This window comes from Polypterus senegalus, chromosome 13 (assembly GCF_016835505.1).
Source record: "Polypterus senegalus isolate Bchr_013 chromosome 13, ASM1683550v1, whole genome shotgun sequence".
Lineage (NCBI taxonomy): Eukaryota > Metazoa > Chordata > Cladistia > Polypteriformes > Polypteridae > Polypterus > Polypterus senegalus.
In genome coordinates this window covers 145,417,718-145,435,869 of record NC_053166.1, presented here as the reverse complement: position 1 = coordinate 145,435,869, position 18,152 = coordinate 145,417,718, and the positions used below count along the sequence as shown (strand labels likewise).

At 37.4% G+C, this 18,152-nt stretch overlaps 1 protein-coding gene across 1 annotated transcript; it reads left to right on the top strand.

Moving 5' to 3' along the window:
• The first annotated feature begins 9,667 nt into the window (after positions 1–9,667).
• Positions 9,668–17,871, top strand: LOC120543204 (pentraxin-4). Its single transcript, XM_039776143.1, has 3 exons — positions 9,668–9,874; positions 13,721–14,519; positions 16,190–17,871. Exons 1-3 carry the CDS (start codon positions 9,737–9,739, stop codon positions 16,828–16,830), a joined length of 1,578 nt encoding a protein of 525 aa, XP_039632077.1. The 5' UTR covers positions 9,668–9,736; the 3' UTR covers positions 16,831–17,871.
• Positions 17,872–18,152: the final 281 nt, after the last annotated feature.

Genomic DNA, 18,152 nt, shown 5'->3' with positions numbered 1-18,152 from the left:
ACTTCGGGTGTCCAGAAAAAGTGTACTCCGATCCTACACTGCCCCCTACAGGACAGCTGTCAGATAACAGATACTATAAGGATTTAACAGAGTTCGTCTTAGTATGTCATATTAAAGTTGAAGTGCTAATGAAGAATGTTCATAAGGCAGGAACACATTTTGTTAAGTTAAACCTACGTCATCCATTGGTCAGTGCCACAACGAATTCAGCAGGAGGGCAATGCCACGAGATTACAGCTCAAACAAGGTCCATAATACTTTGGATCTACCATAAATATTTGTGAAAATACAACTGATTATAGGAAAGATAACCTCGCCCTGCCGAATGTGACATCACAAGCTACCAACAACAACAACATTTATTTATATAGCACATTTTCATACAAAAAAAATGTAGCTCAAAGTGCTTTACAAAATGAAGAATAGAAAAATAGAAGACACAACAAAAAATAAAAATAAGTCAACATTAATTAACATAGAATAAGTAAGGTCTGATGGCCAGGGTGGACAGAAAAAACAAAAAAACTCCAGAGGCTGGAGAAAAAAAATAAAATTTGTAGGGTTTCCAGACCAAGAGACCACCCAGTCCCCTCTGGGCATTCTACCTAACATAAATCATAAAGTCCTCTTTGTATTTACGGTTCTCATTGAAGGACTCGATGATGATGGTCACATAGACTTCTGGCTTTCAGTCCATCAATGTTGGAGCATCATGATGCTTTGAGGAGGTGGTGGTGGCGCAGGTCGCCACCACAAAGAAACCGGAAAAAGAAACAGAAGAGTGAGTTGGGGTCAGTACGGATTTAGGAGCCATTATGAATAGTTATTATGATGAATTGAACATACAGAGTATCAGTATTAAGTTAAAGTGAAGTTAGGAGATGGCCATGTTAAAGTAATGTGTTTTCAGCAGTGTTTTAAAGTGCTCTACTGTATTAGCCTGGCGAATTCCTATTGGCAGGCTATTCCTGATTTTAGGTGCATAACAGCAGAAGGCCGCCTCACCACTTCTTTTAAGTTTAGCTTTTGGAATTAAAAGGAGACACTCATTTGAGGATCTAAGGTTACGATTTGGAATATAAGGTGTCAGACATTCTGATATATAAGATGGAGCGAGATTATTTAAGGCTTTATAAACCATAAGCAGTATTTTAAAGTCAATCCTGAATGACACAGGCAACCAGTGTAGTGACATCAAAACTGGAGAAATGTGTTCGGATTTTCTTTTCCTAGTTAGGATTCTAGCAGCTGCATTCTGCATTCGTTGCAAGTGATTTATGTCTTTTTTGGGTAGTCCTGAGAGGAGTGCGTTACAGTAATCTAGTCGACTGAAAACAAAAGAGTGAATTAATTTCTCAGCATCTTTCAATGATATAAGAGGTCTAACTTTTGCTATGTTTCTTAAGTGAAAAAATGCTGTCCTAGTGGTCTGATGAATATGCAATTTAAAATTCAGATTACAGTCAACAGTTACCCCTAAATTTTTTACTTCCATCTTAACTTTTAATCCTAATGCATCAAGTTTATTTCTGATAACCTCATTGAATCCATTATTGCCAATGACTAAAATTTCAGTTTTCTCTTTATTTAGTTTGAGAAAATTACTATTCATCCATTCAGAAATACCAGTAAGACATTGTGTTAGTGAATCAGGAGAGTCGGAGTCATCAGGTGCTATAGATAAGTACAGCTGTGTGTCATCAGCATAGCTGTGGTAGCTCACGTTGTAACCTGAGATAATCTGACCTAACGGAAGCATATAGATTGAGAAAAGCAGCGGACCCAGGATAGAGCCTTGTGGAACACCATATCGGATATCATGTGTCTTTGAGATGTGATTACCACAACTCACAAAGAATTTTCTACCTGCCAGGTAGGATTCAAACCAATTTAAGACACTGCCAGAGAGGCCCACCCATTGACTAAGGCGATTTCTAAGAATATTGTGATCAATGGTATCAAACGCGGCACTCAGACCGAGGAGGATGAGAACAGATAAATGGCCTCTGTCTGCATTCACCCGCAAGTCATTTACTACTTTAACGAGTGCAGTTTCTGTGCTGTGATTTGTTCTGAAGCCTGACTGAAATTTATCAAGAATAGCCTGTTTATTGAGGTGGTCATTTAATTGTAAAATGACTGCCTTCTCTAGAATTTTACTTAAGAAAGGCAGGTTAGAGATGGGTCTAAAATTTTCAAAAGCAGAGGGGTCAAGATTATTTTTCTTGAGCAGGGGTTTAACTACAGCAGTCTTAAGACAGTCTGGGAAAACCCCCGTATCTAATGACGAATTTAACAAGTCATAACAAGCCATTCTCAAGTTGGGTCGGTCAAAGCAATTAAATGTTGTACTTCTTTGTATGCCATAACCAACTTAAAAACACCTCAGTACAGCACACTTCATGCGCAAAAACGGGTCATAAAAGAAAACAGAACAAAAAAATAAAATGTCAGCCCATCCACTTCATGGCGCTAACAAGGCTATTAAAATAGCACGGTTAATACACGGCTTCCTTAATATTAACTCCCTAGCATATGTCGCTTTATTTGAAGTAAAGGTGCACCAGGACTGTTGCGAGCTGTTGCTTAACTTAAGCCACAAGTGTACAGTTCTTAAATCTTTGAAGGCTTAAACATGAGTAGTGTTAAAAAATTAAACTTCACAAAAGTTATATAATCTAAACTGCGGCGTGGAAGAGAAATACAGCACTGTAAATATTTAAAGCCCATTGTAATAAAATCCATCCATCCATTATCCAACCCGCTATATCCTCACTACAAGGTCACGGGGGTCTGTTGGAGCCAATCCCAGCCGACACAGGGCGCAAGGCAGGAAACATACCCCGGGCAGGGCGCCAGCCCACCGCAAATTGTAATAATGTTATATACAGTAATAATGTTATATACAGTACACATACATATCATTTAAATTTTGGCATAGAACCCTCTACTGAGTAGCAATTTTACCACCCAGTTATCGACTAGATAACAATAAAAATAGAAAATCTAAAGAAACCCTGGTAAAATAAAGCATAAAATAAGAATAGATAAATAGAAACGGAGAGAAAGCACAAATCCATTAAATAAAAAGGTATTTGTGCTATTTGTGCAATATATAGCGCCATGCTGAGTTCAATCTGACGCAAAAAAACTCGCTAAAGCGGAATACATAAATCGATATTAACTGTTATAGGCGGCAATGATGATAGACATACCGATATTTAGCCGTAGAAGGGAAGACATCACAATGCCTCACAACATCTGAATTCCGAAATCGAGTGATGTTTCAGGTGCAGATGAACTGGTACGTCATTTTCGTTAAATTTAATTCAAAACCTTAAGTTCTATATTCCTGCGACGGCCTCCATCCATCCTGACAGAGCTTGAGAAAACCTGCAGAGAATAGCTGCAATTCCAGTATGGCTTATTGCATCAAACCCAAGTAGACAGGCTGTAACTGCTGCTCAAGGGGCTTCAACTATGGACCGAGTAGAGGGTCTGGATACATGTAGCAATGTAAGATTTGTCTTTTTTTTTTAGTAAATTGGCAAAACAAATAAATAAATACATTTCGATTGGTCATTCTGGGGTATTGAGTGCTATTTGATGAATGGAAAAATGAATTTAAATGATTTTAGCCCTAAGGTGCAACACAGCAAAATGTGAAAATGGTTAAGGGGTCTGAATACTTTTTTAATTCATTGCAGTAAATCTAATTCAGTCATACTTGTCTTGATTCTGTGTAAGCGAAAAGAAAGCGCAGTAACTGCACCAAAACCTAACATTTTAGAATAGAGGGTTTCGGCATGTCTATACAGTGCACCTATGTCAGTTACTGACATGTAAGTTTTTGATAGATCTTGTAACACTTTATAAATGGCCAATGTACACATTATATGTTGTCCCTCAGCCATTTATTAGTATTGGAATTGCCCAATAGGAGCAGATACTTATTGACTCCCAATAGCGTTCGCTGCCACCGCCTTTGCTTTATCAGCAGTTAGCTCTACTTTCTTCCCACAGTCCAAAGACATGCAGGTTAGGTGCATTTGCGATCCTAAATTTTCCGTAGTGTGTGTTTGGTGTGTGGGTGTGTGTGCCCTGCGATGGGCTGGCACCCTGCCCAATGTTTGTTTCCGTCTTGCGCCCTGTGTTGGCTCGGAATGGGTTGGATAATGATTGGATGGAGTTTACTTTTTCAGTGAAATCTGGGACTGTGCTCCGTGTAGAATCCCGCTGTCCGTCCTTGAAAGTCCAGCTTCAATTATAACATGTCAGCGTCTCAGGGAGTCTTACCTCAGATCAGCTTAGTCCAGAGTAGTTTAAGACGATCAGTCCCAGGACCATGTCAATCACTCAATCCTAAAATCTTAGTCATTTGCAAGCCTCACCTCATCCAGATCAGTTTTTAATGATTATGATACAGATTTATTAAGAATTGCAAAAATAACAGTGACACATAAACATAAGGTTGAGACGACTGACAGCAAGTAACGAAATATTCATTGTTAACACGAGAGGGCAGTAGACGACATGCTCTAGGTAGCAAGCCAAACTTATCTTTCTTAAAAAACCACAATTTTAGGTGACGCGCCCAGGATTAGTTTGTACCCACGCCGTCAATTCTGGACAGGCCAACAGATCATAGAAAGGCACACTCATTAATATGTGCTCACGCTACGCCGGTATGAACTACCCAGTTGACCTAACGTTTTTGTCTTTGGTATGTATCGAATGTACACAAACACAGACTAGGGAAACTCTAAAGTCCAGTGGACAGAAGTTCTGCGGTATCAGAGAAATGCATTGCCCCAGTGTCTTAAAAATAAAGTACATCTTCAGACTAAAGCCTTAAGCGATCAATTTTTGTTTCCCAAAAGAATCATTCTGATTAAGATTTCAGAAAGGATGTTTACTTATTTACTGTAGATACGCAAGAGGTTTTATACATAACAATGAATAGATGATAACAAGTTTGTGAAATGCTAGTGCGGTGGTGGACCTGTACATTTTTGCGGCCCTAAAGCATGAACTGTTATGGACGTCACTTCACAAGCAGGAAAAAAGGTCTGGGTAACCACTATTAATAAAAACAATAGACGTAATAATTCTTTGCTTTTATATAGAGCTTTTCTCACTACTCAAAGCGCTCAGAAATTGCAGGTTAAGGGCCTTTTTCAAGGGCCCAACAGAGCACAGTCCCTTTTGGCATTTACGGGATTCGAACCGGCAACCTTCCGATTGCCAGTGCAGATCCCTAGCCTCAGGATAATCTAACACTATGTCACCTTTTTACTTACCTTATTTTTTTCAAAATGTTAGTCAGTTAGTCGGTCATTTTCCAACCCGCTCTATCCTAACAAAGGGTTTATTTTCGAGTATTAGTAATGAAAATATTGTACCCTTATGAACACCTTATTGAAAACAATTGCATGTAGATCGCGATCACGAGTGCCATCACGTTGAAAAGACAGTCACAATACTAACGTTGTGATTGCATTTTCAACGGCTCCCATTCTGTGTTACGACATGTCATCTGCTGTTTGTATTGTAACAAACACCGATATGGAATGACCGAGACACATCGAATGGAAATAAAGCCCGATAACGGGCGCGTTTATTCCACAACAAATAATTTACAGCAGTCTTCTAGCAGAATCAAACTCTGAAAAGCCCTGTACAAATTAACAGTCACTTCGCATTCTATTTCATTCTCGATCCCGATCATTGTCCAGCGTCTCGTGTCGTAACCCTTTCCCAGTTTTTCCTCCGTTATCATCTGCAAGGCTGTATGTTTAATGACATGGGTGTCTCCACCTGCCTTCTCGATCCTTCTGGGACTTCAAAGGTATAGCAAGAAAGTTCCAGGGGTCCCCGGATTCCAGCGCTGGGCCCACCTGTGAATAGGTGGTGTGGCGTATTGGACACGGCTTTGAACTTCGACTCTTGATGATGTAAATTCAAATTCCGCTACTGACACTGTGTGACCATGAGAAAGTAACGTGCCTATGCTCCAATTGAAAAGCCAAAACAAATGTAATTAATTGTGTTCTAAGTGATATAAGTCAACTTGGATAAATGCGACACGTAAATGTAAATGGATACACTGAATCACCTGTGAAGAACCCGCCCATCTCTATAATAGAGTCACAATGCTGGTTTTTAGACTATCTACCAAAGTAGATTTTTTATTACCTTTTAATATTAGCTGTATTTTTGTATATAGGTAACACTATTACGTATTTTTAATAGTATTATATGTTTATTTTAAGAATTTATAAGATTATTCGTGTAAATTAAAAAGGACCAAAACGTTGTCCTTTACAGAGATTGCAAGCAACGCAATATGCGTGCATTATTTTTCAAATATGGCTAATATTAAGATCTGTCATAAATGTTAATAGTGTTCTAAATTATTTATCATTATTTTATCTTATATAATGAAACATTCTTAATTTGAACTTTTTTTGTTTAAGGCTATAGGGACCGGTGCGTTGGAGTGTGCGCAAGGGTGTCTTGCAGCGTCACTTCCTGCTTTGTGGCCACAGTTTCTGGTATAGGCATGAGTCTGCGAGCCTGAATTGGGCTCAGGGGATTCAGAACATATGTACATTTTGTGCTTTATAATAATATTACTGATTATCCTGTGGGTAGTGCTGCTGCCTCACATTTAGGAGTCCAGGGTTTGTGTCTCGGGTCCTTCCTGCATGGGGTTTGCATGTCCTCCCATATCTGTGTGTGTTTCCTCCTGGTGCTTCTGTTTCCTCCTACAGTCCAAAGACATTCAAGTTAGGTGGATTGGTGATATTAAATTGTCCCTAGTGTATGGTTGGTGAGTGTGTAAGTGTGTTCACTCTGCAATGGACTGGCACCCTGTCAAGGGTTTATGCTTGTCTTGTGACCTTTGCTGACTGGGATAGTGTCCATCAACCACCCCAATTCTGTGACCCTGATCAAGACAGAATGGGTTAGAAAATGACTGACTGAATATCTCTGCTGTGTAAACTGTAAGCTGTTAGCACTGAACCCATCTCATTTACAACAGTCCTTGGATTGGGATAATCTCAGTTTCTTTTCTGTGTCCATATCAGCTGACAAATCTGTCCTCAACTTTTAGAAAGATTCAAAAGTCTATTTATATGTTTATTTAAAAACAAACAAAAAAAGAAAGAAATTTCTATCGGCATGCTTCAAAAATGTCTTTCTAGGCCTTGTCATCAGCTTAAATGGAAGCAATAAAGTGTGACCCTTGCTCCAGATGAAGAGATCAGGTTTTACTCACTTGCCCCAGAGTAGCAATAAAAAGACCCCTTAGTGTTCTTCTGAACTTCAGAGGGGCAGAGTTCAGACTTGACAATGCTGCTGAAATTTTTTTTCCATCTCCTTCTTGGGTGAGGGTGAGGGTGGGGGGGCTCATGTTTATTTTTATAACACACTATTTCAGGGAGTACTTGACGTATGGCAAAAAGAATGCCGTTCTCACTGAGGGGTATATTGATTTAAACCAGCCTTAACCTCATCTTAAATCTGTGGTTATATCCATATCCTATATCTTTTTGGAAATCGTGGACACTGCATCCTCAGGGTTAAGGAGAAGAAGGGCTATTGGACAGTCCAGTTGCTAAACCTGCCTGCCTGCAGTGTAGACCTGTTACTCATTGAAAACATTTGGCACATTATAAAATAAAAATATGATAAAGAAAATCCCAAGCTCTGCGGTGGGCTAGCGCCCTGCCCGGGGTTTGTTTCCTGCATTGCGCCCTGTGTTGGCTGGGATTGGCAGACCCCCGTGACCCTATAGTTAGGATATAGTGGGTTGGATAATGGATGGATGGATTGAAAATCCCAAGGTTTTGAGCAGTTGAAATCCTATATCAGCAAGAATGGGACAACACTTCTATCTATCTATCTATCTATCTATCTATCTATCTATCTATCTATCTATCTATCTATCTATCTATCTATCTATCTATCTATCTATCTATACTCTAAAAAATAAAGGTGCCAGGTTCGTCAGAGAAATGCCATAGTGATACCACATGAAGGTTCCAGAATAAAAAATATTTATTTTGATCTGTAACAGAGTTACAATAAATAACCAAGAATAGATGGTTTAACAAATTTATGAAATACCAATAGGTCATAATTTTAAAATGAGCCTTACTGCATACGTAAAGTAACACAGGGTAATTTTAAGTTTTCCTGTTAGTTTCCAGTCAGGTAGCCTGCACTACATTAAAAGATTCAGTTGTTTTGTTTGTTTTTTGTTTTCTACATATTAGTAAGTTTTTCAAAGCACAAAGAACCAAATTCATATGCCAAGAATCTGTCCCTGAATAAATGGTTCTTTGTCAAGTAATGGCAAGGAAACACACAACTCAGTAAAAAAGCATAAAATGTTAATAAAAAAATATTATTTTTAATAGTGTACAGCCTAAACCTATACTTGTATTCATTTGACTATATAATGAGGATCAAGATACAAACAGAGTGTGACTTATGTTTAAAAAAAAAATAAAAATAAATAATTTTGGCAAAAGAATGTTCATCTATTCCAGGTTTCCAAACATTGATTTCTTAAATTTTTTGTGACCTGATTGGAGGTATTCCTGTTTGTTAATAGTGAAAACAGAAAGTATGCATAAATCTTTTGAGAAAAATAATTTCTAGGAGAGAATATGTTTTTTGAATTTAAATGCACATGAAAATAGTGTAATGTTATTTTGTAGACTAAAATCTATCTATCTATCTATCTATCTATCTATCTATCTATCTATCTATCTGTCTGTCTATAGTGCCTTTCATATTGTTCTTTTCTTATCTATCTATCTATCTATCTATCTATCTATCTATCTATCTATCTATCTATCTATCTATCTATCTATCTATAGTGCCTTTCATATCGTTCTTTTCATATCTATCTATCTATCTATCTATCTATCTATCTTCTATCTATCTATCTATCTATCTATCTATCTGTCTATAGTACCTTTCATATTGTTCTTTCTATCTATCTATCTATCTATCTATCTATCTATCTATCTATCTATCTATCTATCTATCTATATAGTGCCTTTCATATCATTCTTTTCATATCTATCTATCTATCTATCTATCTATCTATCTATCTATCTATCTATCTATCTATCTATCTATCTATCTATCTATCTATCTATCTATCTATCTATCTATCTATCTATCTATCTATCTATCTATTTGCTAGAACAAGATACAGTATCATTGTTTCAACTATAATTTAGTAGCTTTAATTAAACTTGAGGATATGCATGACTACATTTCTGAAATGACACCGTATGTTCAGAGAAATGCCATAGAAACATTCAGTAGATAAATATGATGAATTCTGGCAATGAAAATTGCTTTCTGTGTGTGTTTTGGAAGCTCTATCCCCTTGAGTGGAAAATTGTTTTCTACAAATATGAATGAACGAGTGCTAAAAGAGTTTTAAGCAGAAACCATTTTGCGAAATAACAGACACTTTGCTTTCCATTCAGGTCTTGGGCAAAAGAGAAAAAAAATCCACCACTCCTCCCTTCTCCCAGTCCCTTCCTACTGCCTTGCATGGTCAGGAAAAGTCATTAATCAAATGAGACAGAGAGCTTCCAAATATAAAACCAGTCTTCCCATTTGGTCAGGATACCGCAGCCGTACAGTACTACACGGCTTAACTGTCGGAAGATAAACTGAATGTAATTGACACCAATACGAAAAAGCCATGCTTCACTATGGGAAGATAACCTGCTTCCTTTTGATTTCAGCCTGTTTTTGTCCTTCACCCGGATATTTGCAAGAAGCAGTGCACGCTGAACATAGGAAACCGTTTTTCGAGAGGTTAAGAAGACTTGAGGAACAGGTGGGTGCGCCTAACTGCACGTGCAACTTGGGCAAAATACGGGACTTGGTTTCTTGTGTGTGCCCTTTTGGGACGCGCACTCACATGCTATCTATCTATCTATCTATCTATCTATCTATCTATCTATCTATCTATCTATCTATCTATCTATCTGTCTTATCTGCTTGCCAAGAGAAAGTGAAAAAATGAAAGAAATTCATTCACGAAGGAAAAAAATCTGCCACCGTTTATTGTAAACTGCATGCTTTAGATAAAACAGGTCAAAAACAAAACACCTTCCTGCGTTAAATATGAATCTCTCCAATCATTTTCTGAACTTGCTCATCCAGTTTCAGACTATTCCAATAGCTTCGGGCGAAAGGTGGGATCCAGCCTTGGACAGTGGCCAGTCTAGCTGTGCTTACACTGAAGCACAACAACTCATATATGGCCAATTTATACTTGAAACCTGACTCAGCAGTACCTTATGTTATTAAGGAATATGTGGACTTAACACCCTAGAAAACCTCACATAGAGAACGTGCACATCACAGACAGACAGTAACCGATGTGACATTCTCTTGCAAGTGTTCTGCCCGCGGTAAAATGATAATGCTGTAGTATATTAAATTCCATAATTACAATAAAAATAATATCTAAACAAAAGAATATGTATTTACCTATTTATGTAAATTTAAATGCATATTTACTTTGTATATTATTTTATAGTGAATCAGCTACAAATATAAACATGGTATAGTGCACTGGATTGAATTTCCAAAAAAACATTTTTGATAGATTATAGAAATTACACATATTAAAAAAGGCAGTATTGTAAAGATCAAACCAGAAGTTGGTATATACTCTTAAAAATAAAGATGCCAAAGTAGTTCTTCAGAGTGATGCTATAACAGTACAAGTGTTGGTTACCAAAAAAACCATGCACATAATAGATCAATATAGATAATAGAGATTAAATTCAATAGCAATGACCTCATGATTTTAAAAGAACTCTTGAGGCAAACAATAACAGGCTAAGCTCATTTTTTTTCTGATCTCTTAGTGTCTTGCTATAGCCTATTATACATTTAAGATTTCTGTTATGTCTACATATTAGAAACTTTTTTAAAGCTTAGAGGCACAGCTTCATAAACAAGGAACCCCTAACAGAAAGAAACAGATAGATATATAGATAGATAGATAGATAGATAGATAGATAGATAGATAGATAGATAGATAGATAGATAGATAGATAGATAGATAGATCTTCATTCTCCCCCGGGGGAAACCTGACTTTTTGCTGAAGCTCTTTAAATAAATAAGTACATAAAAATACATTTTTTAATAAAGTAATAAATAAACACACACACACACCCTCGCAGTGTTTCATGACACACTCCTGCTGAATCATTTGTTGGCCAAATGTCCCCAGTATTAGTGTGTCAGAGAGAGGATGTGCAGCATTATTCATAATGGCATTCAGTTTTATTTTCTTTCTCTCCTTTGCTATTACTTCCTGGGTGTTCAGAGTACATCCTATAACTGAGTTTGCCCTTTTAATTAGCTTGCTGATTCGGTTGGCCTCTCTTGAAGTGATGTTCCTGGCCCGGCATATGACAGTGTAGAAAAACACCCTGGACATCACAGAGTTATAGAAGATGCAAAGGATGTCACTTCCCACATTAAAGTCTCCTAAGTAAAATGAGCCTGCTCTGACCTTTCTTATACTTCCTCTGTGTTCTGAGACCAGTCCAACCTGTCATTAATGTGGACCCCAAAGTACTTATAGGAATGGACCACCTCTACATTCATTCCCTGAACAGTAACTGAACATAAAGTCTCTTTGGTGTGGCAAAAGTCAATGAGCAGTTCTTTGGTTTTGCTGATATTAAGATGCAGACAATTCTCTTTGCACCAAGTAATAAAAATCTCCACCTGAAAACCTGAAAAGTTTTTTTTGTCAAGCAATGATTTTACAAGGAACAAAACCCAGTAAAGTGCCGTTACTGAACCATTACTTTAAAAAGGATGGTGTTTCCTGACTTACAACTATCCTACTGAGTTGCAGGTATTCTTATTTTGAGACAGTGGACAGACGAAGACAGTGGCAATACACACTGGCCTGGGTGGATCTGAAAATAAAATTCTGTAAGAAATTCTTTTTGTATTTTCTGTGTACTCCAGTTATTAATACTTTTGTCCAATATACTAGCAATCAGATCATTCTTCACTCAAAACATGGAACCAATGGAGAAAACTATGTAAGAAAAAGACACTGCTGGCTTCCGCTCCATTACATGATAATTTTACATCCTGGCCCTCCCTCAACTATATAGTGCTGGAGTTTTGCAAGACACTAGGTATCTCAACCTTTAGAGATCTTTATATTGATTATATGTTTGCACTTGCGGTGGGCTGGCGCCCTGCCCGGGGTTTGTTTCCTGCCTTAAGCCCTGTGTTGGCTGGGATTTGCTCCAGCAGGCCCCCGTGATCCTGTAGTTAGGATATAGCAGGTTGGATAATGGATGGATGGATGGATATGTTTGCACCACTTGATGAGTTTTGCTTTAATCACAGAATCCCTTCAACATACTTTCTTTATTTAAAAGTTAGGGACTTTGTAAAAAAAAGAATTTGCCTAACTTTCCTAATCCAACTCTAATGCTCATATTTGAAAATACTTTAAGTAATAAGGAGAAGAATATTGGCAGCATTTCCAGATTTTATCAAATATTGTCACAGAGCTCACCATTAGACCACTTTCTGCAATGCGAGGAAAGAGAGCTGTCTATCAATATCTGAGGCAAGTCATGAAAGTCGATAATTCGCAACATTCATTCTTCAATTTGTGCAAAACATGCTGTAATCCATCTAACAAATATTAAACATTAAACATTAATCTATCTATCTATCTATCTATCTATCTATCTATCTATCTATCTATCTATCTATCTATCTATCTATCTATCTATCTATCTATCTGATTAGTGCTTTTTGCAAATTTTTCATGCAATATCCTGTATGAAACCAGACATTCAGTAAGCTGTTCATAGGGTTTCGGATATAAACTCATTTTGAATTTAAGATCAGATTTTGTGTTCATGGATTTCATCTTATAATTTATTTACATTTTACACAATGCCATTTAACCCCTGTCATCTCCATGGGAACATTCTAAGAATTCTGTGTAGTGTCTGACATCACTGATGTCATCAGAGCATCAGTATTAGGGTGACCTGAGCATTTCCAGGTTAACCGGGTTTGCAGATAAAAATCCTTACTTAGTGTATATGACTTCTCACTTGAATCGTAGCTCTTGTTTTTGACCTTTTTGTCTTTTAACTTTAAAGAAAGGTTCTTTTGACTCACTGTCCTGACTTCTGTCTGTTTTAAATATGTGTATCTCCCAGCCTGATCGTATAGTGTATATTCTGTATATACTGTACTGTATATTACTGTTTCTTGCGAGTCAGTACATTGTCAATGTATCTAATATAGGCTGTTTCTTTCAGCAATTATACATGTTAGAGATCCATAACAAAACAGCCATTGCTAGTGAAAAATTCAAAGCGTTTATAAAGAGAAATTGGTCCCATATATAAGGGTTAATATGATTTTGGTGGCTTGGGTTATGAGGGCTGTTTGGAAGTTGCAGTGGAAACTTTCTACAGACTGCTGGTCTTCAAGCAGATTTTTGTCAGTATGCTTTAGTCTATGCTTTAGACTATTATAGTATTATTTCCACATGACCATCTGCTATCTGATTTTAGCTTTATAAAATAAATAGCATTATTTTTCTTGATGAGATGCTTAAAAGTATATCTATATAGTAAAAATATAAATTTTAATTCATTTTTACTTTAACAGTTCCGCAGATTTCAACAAATGACACTTACCCGCCTTCAAGGAATTGCAGACAACTACAATGTATCTTATAACATTGATGCCCATTTCCAGCTGTTAACAGAGCAGTACCAGAACATCTCAGATAGCATCAATGGGTTCAAGGCTACGGCAGAAAATGACCTCAGCAGCTTAAAATTCTGGACCAGGAAGCTTCAGAAGAAGAGCAAGAAGCTTGACTTGAAGGTAAATGCCTTGGAGAAAGCTGTAAATGACATAAACAGGCAACAAACCAAGGATAAAAAAGAGCAGGTCCTTTTACTGACTAATTTGACAGAAGAAGTTCAAAGTCAGAAAAATCAAATCACTTCTCTTTTTGCAAACAAAGATAAAATAGAGGCAAATGTGCAGATTCTGCAAGAAACAGTGAATGGTCAAAGGGTCAAAGTGGACAAGTTTGAGGAGCAAGTGAGAACTGCTCTGCAGAATGATGTTGTCTCTTTTAGGACTTTCTCCCAGCAGAAATCTAATGAAACTCCCAAAGACAAATCTTCAGAAAGCCCAGAAACTCCTACAAAGCAGGTAAAGAAGACAATGGCTTCCAACCAAAAGCTCCATGTTAAGCATTTGCGAAGCAAGCAATTGCAGCAGAAACAGCAGCCGCCCCAGCCAACCAGAGTAGACCCAACTCAAGAAACTGAAATCCAGCCTACCACTGAAAGTCTGATAAAATCTAACCAGCTGAAACCTCAAAACCCTACTTTGATTCCTCAGATGCAAAAGATCTCCAAGAATCAAGAAATGCCAATCAAAGATGGCACAAGTTAGTATACTGATTTACCATATACTGTAAGGCAGTCACCAGTAGTTTTGTAAATTTAAATTATTTAATGGGTAGCATTGATAAAGAATATGATCAACATCTGAAGACCTACCTTCCTTAATCTTGGCATCACCGATCCAGGAAAATTTATTTCTCAAGTACACAAATTCCATTAGTGTTTTTTATCCATTGCTTTAACAAAGTTTTTCATAAGTTCAAGTTTGATATGCAGAGGAGTGCAGTAAACTACTTTACCACATTTATCTTTCCTGGTGAGGCATGTTTGGCCACTCTTTTTACACATAGTGGTTCTTCTTGTTCCTATTCACGTGTACACAAAAAAATAGCAAGATTTGGCGTAACCAAGTAAAAATGCAGTCACCTTTAGATTTCCATAGATATTCCACTTATATTTGTGATACTGAATGTTTTCTACAGGTAACTTCACATTCTCATATGACTCTTTCATATTAGAAGTATGTGCTATAGGTACACAACGGAATTTATTTCCATTACAGAGAAGGACAGCTTTCAGACTGACTTTTGAGGAGTCAATGCAATAGGGATTAATATTTGAAAAATATATAGGCCTGTTTTAATTATTAATATTTTTGTCTTGTGATGACATGAAAATTATGAAAATATAAGGATGATGTCACAAGAAAACTAAGCCTGAGAGAGAAAAGCAGACTTAATATTTGGTTTTAGCATCATAATGTATGCTTAGAGTACAGAATCACACACACACTGTTGTTGACCAGTGTAATTTAACAGAGACCATCCAGTTACAAAATCATCCTAATACTTTAAAATCCTGAAATGTTTTCCAAATGGAATTGTGATGTACATTCTTTACGTATTACATCACTTTGTATGTATATGGTGGATACCTTGATAGAATCAGCATGGATCTTGAACCTAGTATATTAACAAATTCATTTATACAGTAAAACTGGCAGCATTACGTTTTGTTTTCAGAATTAAGCCTCTGGTGCCTGGGTAAACGGAGGAATATTTTTGATTCTATCATGCACTGAAATTTGTGCAAATTTCATCAACTTTACACACATTGCTTCCAAAGTGCTTCGTATTTTTGTTATCAGCACAAACTGAAGTGCAATAATATGTAGGATATAAGTTGGTCATGATCAAATAATGTAAAACTACTCTAAAATGCATTATTTTTAAATTAATGAAATAAAGCTAGATAGATAGATAGATAGATAGATAGATAGATAGATAGATAGATAGATAGATAGATAGATAGATAGATAGATGATTGAAAGGATAGATGATTGATAGATAGATAGATAGATAGATAGATAGATAGATAGATAGATGCTTTATTAATCCCAAGGGGAAATTCACATACTCCAGCAGCAGCATACTAATAAAAAACAATATTAAATTAAAGAGTGATAAAATGCAGGTAAAACAGACAATAACTTTGTATAATGTTAACGTTTACCACCCCAGGTGGAATTTAAGAGTCGCATCGTGTGGGGGAGGAATGATCTCCTCAGTCTGTCAGTGGAGCAGGACTGGGAACATCAGATTCAAGTTCATATTTTAGACAGATGTTTTATATTTTGGCTAATCTATATTACACTTAATTTAGCCTTTGTAGATTTGATCACAAGATTTAAAGTAATTTATCTCTTCTCTTATAGTATGCAACGTGAAATCAATGCTTTATTTCCCTAACTCTTCCACGGATGATTATGTGACATTCAAGAAAGGTTTTTCTACTGGAATTCATGAGCTTTCCATCTGTACCTGGCTGCAGGTTGGTTCTGGTTATCTGGGCACAATGCTGTCCTACGCTACAGAAGAAAACGATAACAAGCTTGTGCTGCACGGACGCAACTCCACCACCCAGACCAGTATTCACTTTGTTATTGGTGATCCAGCCTATAGAGAACTGCCTGTTGACTCACTCCTGGATGGCAAATGGCACCACATCTGTCTCATTTGGTCTTCCATTGAGGGTAAATATTGGTACTACATTGACAGGAGGTTGGTGTCAACTGGATCAAAATTTCAGAAGGGATATGAGATTACCCCCGGAGGATCGCTTGTCATTGGTCAAGAGCAAGACTCGATGGGAGGAGGATTTGACATCACCGAGTCCTTTGTTGGGAGCCTTGCGGGATTTGCAGTGTGGAACCAAGCTTTGACCCCTGGTGAAGTATCTGGAATTGTAATGGGGAAAGGACTCCCACGGGGGACAATCATCACACTGGATGATATTGCAGAAGTGAAGGGAAATGTGCAGCACATAGCGTGTGGCTGTCTGGAATATTGTTTTTAAGAATACTGGGAGTTTACATGTTCCCTTTATATCTTGTTTCATGTAACACCTTTCCTGGTGTGCTAAATCTCAAAGCGCTTCAAATTACCAACATATTAGATACAGGTGCATCTGGAGCACTGGGTGTGTCCAATGACATGCTCGAGGGTGGGATTTTAGCATATCACCTTGTGCTTCAAAGGGCCTCTGCTTGTCTGAAGCACATTAAGCCTCTCCATATTTAAAACTAACTTTAAAGCATATGCTTGAAGTTCCTTGTATAAATGATTTTTTCAAAACCCATAAGCAGTGTCTTGGAGAGCAGCAGAAGAAACACATCTTGCCTCATCTTTAAAGAAGAAAACAGAGAACCCATGGCACATTTAATATGACAATTTAAAAAGAAGCATACTCCTTTGAAAAGGACATCAAAAAAAATCCCAATATGTGCTTTTAGTTTTGAAGCTAGCATGTGAATAATTTGAAAGGATTGCATTCAAGCTGTTTAAAGTTTGTTGTTCAAGAATATTTTTGATAGAGTTACTTTGTAAGCCTATGGGATCAGTTAATTAGTAAGTCATGTGATCCATTCCATTCACATTGATTTTATCCCTTGCTGAGCAATGGCAGAAGCCTGTGCTAAAGAGGAATCAAAATGTGATGGCACACCAATTGGCAGCACTCACACACACTACCCAAGTTTGACTTTAATTGTAAGAAAATAGACTTAAAGAGAAAACAAATACAATAAAATGATCCATCGTAGAGCACAATCATTCACACACCTACACTAGATATTGAAAAATACTCTTGGGGTATATCGCTATTACTCAGCTAGCTTAAATTGACTTTCCTCAAAATGAGTAAGTTTTAAGGCTTTAAGTAACCATCTCTAGTGACTGACTTAAATTTTCCTAGTGTCACATTAAGAATTATTCATGTAGAAGCAATATGAATGGATTTCATTTCTTTAATTAACTGCAAGATAGTGCACGGTAGTGCAGTGGGTAGCACTGCCGCCTCGCAGTTAGGAGACCTGGGTTCACTTGCCAGGTCCTCCCTGCATGGAGCTTGCATGATCTCCCCATGTCTGCGTGGATTTCCTCCAGGTGCTTCGGTTTCCTCCCACAGTCAGAAGACATGCAGGTTAGGTGCATTGGAGATTCTAAATTGTGCTTGGTGTGTGCCCTGTGGTGGGCTGACACCCTGCCTGGGGTTTGTTTCCTGCCTTGCACCCTGTGTTGGCTGGGATTGGCTCCAGCAGACCCTCATGACCCGGTAGTTAGGATGTAGTGGGTTGGATAATGGATGGATGGATAATTAACTGCACCACTCACAGATGT

Coding starts and splice junctions, on each gene's coding strand:
- LOC120543204 (XM_039776143.1), top strand. CDS start 9,737: ATGCTTCACTATGGGAAGATAACCTGCTTCCTTTTGATTTCAGCCTGT. Junction 9,875..13,720: donor TAAGAAGACTTGAGGAACAG/GTGGGTGCGCCT, acceptor TTACTTTAACAG/TTCCGCAGATTTCAACAAAT. Junction 14,520..16,189: donor GCCAATCAAAGATGGCACAA/GTTAGTATACTG, acceptor CTTCTCTTATAG/TATGCAACGTGAAATCAATG.